The following is an 11,577-nucleotide window of genomic DNA, read 5'->3' on the forward strand; positions in this document are numbered from 1 at the left end:
AAAGAGCAGGATGTGTTTACAGGAACAGGGAAGAGAGATGGAGGGGGGAAGTCTCAGTTGCCAATCCCAAACTGAATTTCTAGGAATTTCTGCTATATTTCGACTGCTGATCAGGACTCTCTCCTCTCACCATTTACTGCCTTAGCAGACTCTCTTTTAGACTTCAGTGTGTGTCACTGACAGGATAAATGGTCACCCTAGGTTGAATACAGAAGAAAACATGATCTGGGTACCTTCCGCCAACTTTCCAGTGTATGTTTGACTTTCACTGTTCTCTTTTTTACCTCAGCACTGCTGAGGAGGATATTTTATGCCTCAGGTTCCCTTTCTATCCTCACTCGCCTCACTGCCCTGAGGAAAGAAGCTTCCTGTTATGTGGAGTGGGGTGGAGGAAAGACCAGAATTTTTAGCAGCACCTAGAGACTACTGCTAAATAAATAACAGACTCTTAAATTAGAATTTTAATTAGGTGATGCAATATTAAATCTGTTTACTTGGATATGAATGTTATTGGTATTAGCAATACATTCCTTTGAGTAAATAGGTTTCGGATTGGAGTGTTTATTTGATTTTGATGCTGGCTTTGTTTGGAAATGTTTAATGCACAAGATGGAGCTTTGCCCTTTAAGAATCTCCTTGGCTCCTTCTTCTTACCTACTTGCAGTATTTGTTTTTCTGGTGACATCGCTGATTGACTTAACCATAAAAAACCCCATATCCATGGCTAAGTAATAACTGTCTCCATTTGCCATCTGCATTCCTTTTACCAGTCAGCCCACACCATATCATCTTGTGGTAGAAAAAATGTGACCTCATTACTACATGGCTTTCCCCCCTCCTTTTCTCTTTTTTAACTAATTTGCTGTCGCTGGAGAATCGTCAGCCCATTAAATTCTGTCATTCGGTTGGATTTCATAGACTTCACGTCTGAAAACCCTCTTCCTGAATGCCGTGGTGGACTCTCCATTTATGAAGGATTTGAATCAGCGAAAGAGGTGCTTGGTGAGACATTTGATGAGGTGGTACAGTGAAATGACAATGCCGTCGACTCTGTTCTTGAGAATAGCTTTTTCCAAGTACGTTAAAAAGGTTGCCACAAAGAAGGCTAGATTGTCTTTGCCACTTGCAGGCATGGGGGATAGTGGAGACCATAGTTCCCTCTAAGCTGAGTTGGTGTGAGCTAGCTCACAGATTTTTAGCACACATTTTTGTCTTAGCTCAGAAAGGAGGGCTCCAGAGGAGACTAATTTATGCAGCAGCCAAATCGCTCACTCACAACTTTAATGCCAGTAGCTCACAAAGTAGAATTTCTGCTCACAAGGCTCCACAGCTTAGAGGGAACATTGGTGGAGACAATGGATTTCAACTGAAATAGCTAACTAGCTATTGGCAGGAGGGGCTTTAAGCAGAGGACCTCCAGAGCCGCTGCCCCAAGTCCCACACCAGGGGGGGGGCTCATACTGTAAATGCAATCAGCTGGCTTAAAGCCCCCAGCATCATGGAGTTGTGGCGGCAGCAGCAGGTTAGGGTTACCAGCTCCAGATTGGGAAATTCCTGGAGATTTGGGGGTGGAGACTGGAGAGGGCAGGGTTTGGGGCGGGGAGGGATCTCTATATGATATAATGCCATAGAGTTCCCCCTCCAAAGCAGCCATTTTCTCCAGGGGGACTGATCTGAGTCATCTGGAGATCTGTTGACATTCTGGGGAATTCCCAGGCCCCACCTGAGGGCTGGCAGGCCTACAGCGGGGTAAATAATGGAGTGTGGAGCGGATCAGTGTAGGAGAAAAAGAAGAACGGTAGGTTTCTCTACCTAAGGAATCTCAAAGCGGCTTCCAATTGCCTTCCCTTCCTCTCTCCACAACAGGCAACTTTGTGAGGTAGGTGGGGATGAGAGAGTCCTGAGAAAACGGTGACAGACTCAAGGTCAACTAGCAGGCTTCCTGTGGAAGAGGAGGGAATCAAACCTGGGTTTCTGGATTAGAGTCCGCCGCTCTTAACCACTACACCATGCTGGCGCCCATGCTGGCGCCCATGCTGGCGCCCATGCTGGCGCCCATGCTGGCGCCCATGCTGGCTGGTAGGGTGGGTGTGGGGGGGGAGCCCCTTGCTAACAGGCTGGGTTGTATAGGCAGGAGGCATTCAGGTGGCTGAGCCCCTCACAAGAGAGACTTTGAACCAGCTGAGCTCCTAGCTGACACTGTGGGTAGAAAGCACCACTGCCAGCCTAGTGAAGCTTCAAGCTTTCCCCCTCGGAGGGTACCTGGCCAATGCAGGGCTGGACAGGCAGGCGAGGGGTGGTGGCTTTCTCTCTCTCTGTTTCCTTGGGGGGGGGAAGCACTCTCCCACAGTGATTTGGTGGCCCAGTCCTTGAATTTTCCCTGGGACCCCAAAATCTCTAAGACCGCTCCTGAATATTGGACATTCTTAACAGTGTAGCATTTCAGTGTACCGGGTCCCTCTGTTGCTGACTGGAAAGTTGCCGTTCTTCAAGAAGAATGGCCAGCTTGAGACATGATGAAGCTGAGGAAGGGTTGCCATCCTCCAGGTGGCAGCTGGAGATCTCCTGCTATTACAGTTGGTCTCCAGACAACAGAGATCAGCTCCCCGGGAGAAAATGGGTGCTTTGGAGGGTGGGCTCGTTGGCATAATGGTCTGCCAATCTCCTTCCCCTCCCCAGATTCCACCCTCTCCAGACTCCACCCCCCAAATCTCCAGGAATTTCCCAACCCAGAGCTGGCAACCCTAACCTGAGGGTATGAATACTTAAATTAATATGATAAACAAAGGAACTTCAAATGGAGGCTACCAGTGCAGTCTTCTAAGCAGAGTTATACTCTTCTAAGCCTGATGACTTCATGGGACAGAGAAGAGTCAAACTTTGTTTAGTCTTGCACTGTATGGCACTAAATGTCTGAATTACGACTGATCAGTAGGGTAAATTCTATTAACCAGGGTCTAGATAGAGATGAAGCATTTCTCTCATAGTTATGGATGTTCAGTAAATGTAGCACAGCTTTAGGGAGATTATGTTCTCACCGACTACAGCTGCTGTGAATGATCACTTTTTTGCTTTGCATAGACTGTACCTTGTGCGTTTCAGGTCCTTTTTACTCCACTTTTTATAATTGCCCCTCATATCGTGTGTGTATATAAATCCGCTGACTTTACTGCATGCATCTCTAGGCCATGAAAGAATAAGATACGATAAAATAAATGTTATCACTCCTTGCACGTGAAGACGTGGGCTGTATTATACAAAAGTTTACACTGGAAAAAAATGTATTGGTCTTTAAGCTTCCACGGGATTCCTTTTCATTGAATATAGCCATGCTAGAATTATATAAGAATGGATTTACTCCCTGTCTCCCCAGGGATTTACTCCCTGTTTTTTTAACCACACATTATAAACCTTAGAGGGTTTTGCAAGGAGGGGAGTTTAAGCAAAGCTACAGGGCTTTTCTTTTCTTTTTTTAAAAAAAGAGCTGTCAGAACTCTTAAGAGGGAAATGAAGTTTTCAGTCTGTATACTGAAAACTCAGGAACTTTTAAACATTTTTAAAAGAATTCTGTCAAAGAGGTTCCAAAACTCCATTCCAGTGCGTTCCCCCAGAAAAAAAGCCCTGCAAAGCTGTATCTCCCTACTAAAATAGAGCAGTAATTGCAGTCAGTTTCCATTGCATGTCAGTGGTCCCATGCTGATTGACACCCGTCTGCTTCTGCAGGATCAACAGGTGTCATGAGAATCCCATGAATGGGACCTGTACCCGTCCGTGATGTATGCAGTTGTTGCTGGCCTGGGGCTTGGCACGGCTGGTCCTATATCTTGCTTCTAAGCTTCCTGAATAGCACATCTCTCCTTATATATAATTGAATAGTGGGTGCCAAAGTTCTAATTCTAAAATGCACTCCCTTAGTGTATGGCTGATGGCACTGCTCCTCAGCATATATCGCCACCAATCAGAAGGCAAAGCCCGGGTCCCGCCCACACCACAACTGCTGCGACAACCTGGTCTTTTGCATATGGAAGCTGATTGGACTTCAGTCCATTCCACACCTCAAACTCCCCCCCCCGCAAGGCAGTTGGGATTTTCAGTTGCATAACATACCTCATAGGGGAGAGGAGAATGGGTAACAATGGTTACCACTCTCCAGGTGAGGGCTACAGATAACTCAAACATACAAATGCTCTTCAGGTAGCAGAGATCAGTCCCTCTGGAGAAAACAGTGGACTCTGTCATTAAACCCTGCTGAGGTCGCCACAGGAAACTGACACTGTTTGCCCAAAGCCAGAGCACTCTCCCAGAGCCTCTTTCTAGATCCCGTTGTATTTATTTCCGCAACGGGCATTATTTCTAGTCTGTTAATATTCTGATGGTAGCAGCCGCCGATATTTTCATCCAAGCCAACTGAATGAGACTCTGCTGGGCTCCAGCCATGTAAATTTATTCGAGATAATGGGTCCTGTGCTTTTAAGGGACAGCTCTTTGCTGGAGACTGTTCCAGTGTGCCGAGAGCTCTTGTGTGTGTGCAATTCTGTATAAGCGAGAGACCGCAGTGTCAGGGTGCCTTCTGTGTAATACGGCTCTGTCTGACAGGTAATTTCTGTGATGGAGCTCCACGCTTTCCATTAAAGTCTCACGGTCCTGTGGTTATGCTGACCTTTAATTCTGGCACCGCAACAGTGATGAAAGGATTTGTTCTTGCCTACAGAATCCATGAAATTCAGCACAGTAAGTAAGGTTTTGCGGGACGGCTTGGCAGCATCTAGATTAAGCCCAATGGAAAGAACTGTAGGAGGAAATAAGTAATAACTTTCTCTGACAAACAGGGCTATTTTTGGGCAGTAACGCACAGGAACAGAGTTCCGGTTGGCTCCTGAGTTGGCCACACCCAGCAGGAACTCATTAGCATAATAGGCCACACCCAACAGCAGAGACTCATTAGGATTGGCTACATTAGGGGTGTGTGGCCTAACATGCAAAGGAGTTCCTGCTACAAAAAAAGCCCTGGGTTTTGACAACAAATAAGGTAAACAGAACAAATGAGGCTCCCCCCGCCACAGGGACCCCTATATATGTGTACCCCAAAAGAGACCCTCTGACTTATCCGCCAGATGTCTGGATAAAATGTTCCAGTTCGATATCAAAGGAGGGGCCCCTGAACCAGCAGGGGGTTTTGTTGAACGCTCTCATGGGGAATGCTGGAACGGTCCGTAGAGGACATGGATTAAAAGTCTCTTTGTCCTCCTGTGCACCCAAAAGTAAAATTGGAGTCCAGTAGCACCTTAAGAGACCAACAAGATTTTCGAGGTATAAGCTTTCAAGAGTCAACGCTCTCTTTGTCAGACCTTTGACTCTCAAAAGCTCAAAATGACTGAATATGCAGCAATGGCAAGATTAACGAAGTAGATAAATTAAAAAAACAAAGAATTTGAGGGAAAATGGAATGCCTATTATGCCTGCCTTAGATAAACCTTGCAGAGAGAAGATATAAGCTACTATCAAATTGGGTCTGAGTTGTAAGAAGTAACTAAAATATTGCTGCTAATTTGCTAGAGAAATCTGTATTTGTCAATATATTCAATATTCCATACATGTTTATTTCGTTCGAGAGGCTTACTCCTTCAGGACGCTCCCATCTGTAGAGATTGCGGGCTTATTTTAAACAAAACTTTAAAATCATTTAAGAATCTATATGGTTTAATTTAGAAGAATGCAGTATGAATGTTACGTTAAGGTTATAGGTTTTAAATTTGAAGACTACAGAACCATTCGTTTTAATTTATAAATGGGCATATAGTGTATGGAAATATAATCAAATCTCTTCCTATTTTTGTTGTAGCTACAATAAGAATAGGAAAAAAGTGAAGAATGGAAATATTCTTGAATAAGTTTACATTTGACATATATGCTTTATATATTATATATTATCTATATACCTTTGGAAGTCCTTGATAACTGTAAAAATTGAAAATCTTTTTCAATCTTTAAAACACACACACACACTTATACGCTGAAAATCTTGTTGATCTAATGTGCTACTGAACTCCAGTCTAATTGTTCTACTGCAGACCAACATGACTACACTTTGAAACCCAACAATAATTGATTAAAGTTGGTTGAGGCTATAGAACCCTTCTCACTGTACAGCCTACCCAGGTACTCTGATCCTGACTCCAGGAAAATATCATCAAACTGCTGCTCAGACTTTATTGAACCAACCCAGGTCGGTCCACTCCCCCTGTAACTCAATTACTCTGCTTAAATCATCCCAGTGCCTGTCTAGATAGGCACCATTCAGCCCTTCAGCCTTCCCCTCCAGTTTTGTAGTTGGTTCTGCTCCCAGGATGCCCTCGTTGATATTGTGGTGGGCTTATTTCCCAGACCTTCATTCCTTCCCTGAATCACTGAATCCCTTGCCTTGAACTCCAGCTTAGGCTTCCCAACCTCCAGGTGGGATCTGGAGATCTCCCAGAAACATAACTAATCTCCACACTACAGAGATTAGTCCCTCTGGAGAAAATGACTTCTTTGGTGGATGACCTCTGTGGCATTAAACCCTGATGAGGTCCCTTCTCTTCTCAAACATCACCCTCCCCAGCCTCTATCCCCAAATCTCCAAGAAGAGCTGGCAATTCTACCCCAACTTCATCGTTGGTTTCAGTTTAGACTTTTCCTTCACCTTGGGAATATTCTGCCCTAGACTTTCTTCCTTCCACCCCAGACCTCAACTCAATGGACTATTCCCTTCAGGATAAGGCAAGTGATGTTCTTTCTTTCACCATTTAGATGAAACAGGTTCCCTATTAACCCCCAATTATGCAATAACCAAGGACACCACTGATTGGGTTGTGTTGCTATACTGCAATGTCATTTGATGCGTTCGCTCTCTATTTCATTCTGTCTTTCTAGTCTTGTATCTTCTTATGGGAATAAAGATAGGTTCACTTGAAATTTTCTGTCTCATTTCCCTTCTCAGTTGGAGTGCTATATCAAATTGGGACCCAGGTATACAGTGAACTGTTCAGTCCCAACATAACTGCCCCAGTGACACGGTTTGACCCTACACTTTGTATGTCATGGGTCTGGCACCACATGTGCTGATCAGAGCAGGGGTCATTTCATAGAAAAAGAGGCGCAGGAGCTCATTAGCATAACTCATTAGCATAACTTATTTGCATATGCCACACCCCCTGAGATCACCGGAAGTGTGTCAGAAGGCAACACTCACTGCACAGGCTCCACTGGACTGTTTTGGATTGCTAGCTATTGGGGGGGGGGCACACAGATCCTCATGCTCCTCGTGGCCCAGGGCTGCTGGGAGCAGGGGGTGGTGCTTGTTGCATGTGCCCGCCCCCTGGGCTCTTTACTCCCAGAGCTCTGCTCCTGTGCGCTCCTGCAGGAAATGACCCCTGGATCAGAGTAACATTTCCTTAAAGAATTACAGAAATGTACTACAAAACCACTAACAATGAATACAGCAGTCCCCAAACTATGTGCCATATAAAGTTAATTCAAGACTTGGGTAAGACCAAAATACTGAACAGCAGAGGAAGCTGCCCACTGTCTCCTCATGAGTCACTGTTCTATGCTCAACTCCTTTGAGTTTAGGGAAAACATCTGGATCGCAAAGAAGCACAGAGGGCAGACTCTGCTGTGGAAGGATAATTGTGTTTAAACAATTGTAATAGAGAACCTGTTTGCAGTATATGAATGTGCGTCTCCAATATTAATTCAGAAAATAGCTGTGCCACCTCTGCTGGAAATTTAGGGGAAACTGAGTTAATACTTGTAGTGTAGCTTATACACTACAAAACATTTACTGATGATTCAAACCATGCCCATGGAGCAAAACAAATACCTCGGCATTTTTCTACACTATAGTGTACCCTGTTTTTTCTTCTTTTTTTTAACATGCGAGTAATATGTTTTGTTGGAAAGCACATACTTAGTGAAGTAGCTTCAACTGTGCAGTGAACAGATTCTTGAGATGGAGGCTTGTCCTTTCTAGCCCTTTGTGTTTCAGTTGCACCAGATCATCTTACACTGAGTCTACAGTATATTAGTTGTGGCTGCTTATCTAGTGTAAGTTTGTGAGAGGAGAATTTCCTTGATATCTAACTTTTCAAGCATATAATATACACGTGCTGGCTCATCAGCCCTTAATTATCTCAGAAATCTAACTCTTTGTCCTCACATTTTTTCCTTCTTCTGTAAGGTCCAGTCCTAAACAGAACAAGAGACACTGATAAAGGTAAGAACAGATCTTTCCTCGTGTGTGTGTGTATGCATGTGTTACTAGGAAAATGGGAGTATCCAAATGGAAATCATTTTCTAAGAAGGCTAAGCATGTCTTGCATCGCGCAGAGTGGGTAATCAGCCAGTCCTTAACCACAATCGCAGTCAGAAATCTCTGCTTCTTAAAAGTAACCTTTAATGTTCTTTGTTCATCCAGCTTGAGTGGCACTCTAGAATACAATGGACGTTTTCTGGCTTCAATTTCTGCCACTAACATTCTGGGACGGGGACTCAGAACGTACCAAGAGTCCCATTTCCTTTTGGAAGCATGTTGTGGGTTTTGTCTAGTTACTCACCAGAAACCCCCAGGAGACTGAGTTGCTTTGGCTGTCTGTGACAAACGCATGGATGAACAAGGCATGCTGTTCAGTTGTATGCATCTTTTGCAAAAGCAACCTTGTGTATTGGCCTGGGTGACTCCATCTTTGCTATATGTTAGTGCTTAGTTGCCCTGAGTCTTGGGAGAGGACAGTGTCAGCTGCTCTCAGGGGATTTTTCTCTCTCTCATGCTTGTTCTCTTCCAGGCCGCCTGGGCTGTTTCTTCCCCCCCCACTGGAAGCCAGGCATAAGATGGCCTGGCTCATCCAAGTGTTTGGAATAGTTCGATTAATCATTGACTCACACCCAACATTTTGGGCAACCCTATAGCTAGAGAGATTTCTGCAGAGGGGCACTGCCCCCATATGCTGATGTCACTTCCGGGTCCCAGGAGAGAGCGGAGGATGACGTCCACAACCTGGAGGGGGACCAACTGTCTCCCGAAATCCTGTCCGCGCCTGCAGTTACTGGTGCTGCAACAGCACTTCAAGGGGGAAATGTGCACACATGAACCCAGCCTGGAAAGCCAGCAGAGGAAGGCAGGAGGAAGACACCAGCCTGAGGTCTAAGGAGCCCCTGTGCCTGGCTGAGCTCTGTTTGCCCTGACCCAAGGCGAGGAGTTGCTCAGCGGGGCGCTTTGCAAGGAAGCAGCAGCATAATTGCTGCTGCTAATACCGCTAAGCTGGGGAAAGGCGTGGGCAATGGCAGGCAGCTCGCCTCGCTCTCTGGCTCTGACGGCTGGATCCCCTGTGCATGGGGTGAGGGCAGGGGCACCAGGGGGCAGGGCAGATTTGGGAGGGGGTGTCACCCCATGGCCCCCGTGGGCACTACAGGCCTGATTTATGGTATAAGATGTCTAGTTTTAGTTATGCGCTTGGTCTTGAGGCTCAACTCAAGTTTCATTCTGTGTGTGCGTGTCCTCAAGGGCAGCTGATGGAAGTTTAGCCTGCATCTTCGGTAGCTTTGATGCATTATTAAAGATCTCCTTGTAAGTAAATCCAGATCTCTCGCATTGTTTCTTTGGGAACTTCTAAGAACCTATGGAGCTCCTGGCCAGGGTCCATATAATGCCTTGGGAGGCTGTGAGTTTGAGGGGAGGAATGGCAAGGGGGAGGGGAGGGGGAGGCTCAAGCATGCCCTTACAGCCTCCTTTCTATTCAAAGCTGCCCCGATCAGCTGGTTTTCTGTCCAGTGGATTGTGGGAAGCAATTTTAGATGGCTGAAAGGGAGTGGGCGAAGCCGGCCAGCCTGCCTTTCCTCTGCTCAACAGTGTAGCCTCTTAAAGCTGCTTTTTAAACAAAACGAAATAGCAGGGAAAACTGCAAGTGCAAGCTTGTGTCTAGACTGGGTCAGTGATTCTACAGAGTAGGACCCTAGCCAGATTGCCCCTGATCTTAATCATGTGGGCTTTCCCCCCAGTGGAAGAAGTACTGGTATCTTGTTCCTTGCCCTTGGCTGCTTTTAAATCTCAGGCACCTTGGAGCATGGTGGCTGACCCCCTCAATGACAGTGCAGGGGAGATTAATACCTTTGTGGTCTCAAAGTGAAGAAATCTTTATGAGTTTGATAAGGCCAGAGCAAAGAGCAGGATGTGATCTCTGCTCCCCGAGGATTAGAGACAGGCCAACACGTGAAGATAGGGAGGAATTAGGCAGAGGAAGGAAGGTCTGTGGTGTCGATGAATTTCTCTATTAACACCTTCGTGAGTGAACGCCGCATGTGAGAAAGTTTGGGCCCCAAATATGATTGATCATATTGTGAGAAGGTAGAATTAGGGCTGCCAGTCTCCAGGTGGTGCCTGGAGATCTTCCAATATGACAAGTGATCTCCAGACAAGAGAGATTACTTCCCCTGGAGATAATGGTAGGTTCGGAGAGTGGATTCTATGGCATTGTACCCTGTTGAAGTCCATCCCCAGGCCACACACCCCAAATCTCCTGGTATTTCCCCACCCAGAGCTGGCAATCCTAGGAAGAATACGAAGACAACAAACACGATTATGAAATAATAAGTATTTCTGCCTCGCGATGGACGCCACCACAGCCCCAGCAACTTAAAGAATGTTCTCCCTTTCTGTCTCCTTAAGGATGTCCAATTCTGGATCTGATTCCAGTAGGAATTGCCGAGATCACTTCTCCTAATTACCCACATACCTACCCCAGTTTATTGACCTGCACTTGGACAGTTTATTCTGCTTCAGGGAAGAGGCTGAAAGCTGTGATCAAGGATCTTGAAACAGAGGATATACCAGGGACTGTGTCTGGGACTCCTTAAGAGCCCCCTGGCCTGGAACCCTTCACAAGGGCTCCGTGGGGGTGCCACTTGAGGTGGCACCCCTCCAAGCCGAGGGTGTGCTAGTCACCTCCTCGGACATCGAGGAGAGCGACCGCCATCGCCGATCCACCCACTGGAAGTCAGCTCCCAGCATTTTATGATTATCCTCAGGGCAGCCATTTTGTGTTGGTGTTTGCTCTCTGTTCTCAAAATTCTCAAAGTGCTGACATTGGAGACCCATGTGCTTCCAGAACATCTGATTCGTTCCCCAGCTAACAAGAGAATTGCAGTTTGAGATGTGGAGTGTCTGTGCATGTATGCTTATCTCATGGTTCTCTTGGATAATACCTGTAATGGATAGCATGTCTCTCATTTAACTGTCCTCACCATGCCTGTGTGATTTGTGAGACTTGGGGGGGAGATTTTTTCCTTTCCATTTTAAAAAATTAATTCAGAGCCTGAGGAAAGAGGCTATGATTCAGTGCCAGAGCCTATGCTTTGCGTGCAGAAGATCCCAGATTCAGTCCTTGGCATCTCCATCTGAGCGCAGACCTTGAGTAATAGATATTAGGAGAGACCTTTACTGCCAGGGAGCCACTGCCAGTCAGATTAGACAATGCTGAGCAGGATGGGACCTATCAGGCAGTTTTGTATATTCTTACATTTATCCTGTTGTGACACGTTTGC

At 45.9% G+C, this 11,577-nt stretch overlaps 1 protein-coding gene across 1 annotated transcript in view; it reads left to right on the forward strand.

Moving 5' to 3' along the window:
• Positions 1-10,890, forward strand: part of LOC107108293 (ovochymase-1-like) — a 57,797-nt gene extending 46,907 nt beyond the window's left edge. Inside the window, exons 22-24 of the mRNA XM_015408713.1 lie at positions 857-1,002; positions 4,597-4,731; positions 10,703-10,890. Coding sequence (XP_015264199.1) covers positions 857-1,002; positions 4,597-4,731; positions 10,703-10,890 — 469 coding nt within the window. The remainder of the gene's footprint in view (positions 1-856; positions 1,003-4,596; positions 4,732-10,702) is intronic.
• The last annotated feature ends 687 nt before the right edge of the window (positions 10,891-11,577 follow it).

This window comes from Gekko japonicus, unplaced genomic scaffold, assembly GCF_001447785.1.
Source record: "Gekko japonicus isolate JY-2015 unplaced genomic scaffold, Gekko_japonicus_V1.1 scaffold2213, whole genome shotgun sequence".
Taxonomy (NCBI): domain Eukaryota; kingdom Metazoa; phylum Chordata; class Lepidosauria; order Squamata; family Gekkonidae; genus Gekko; species Gekko japonicus.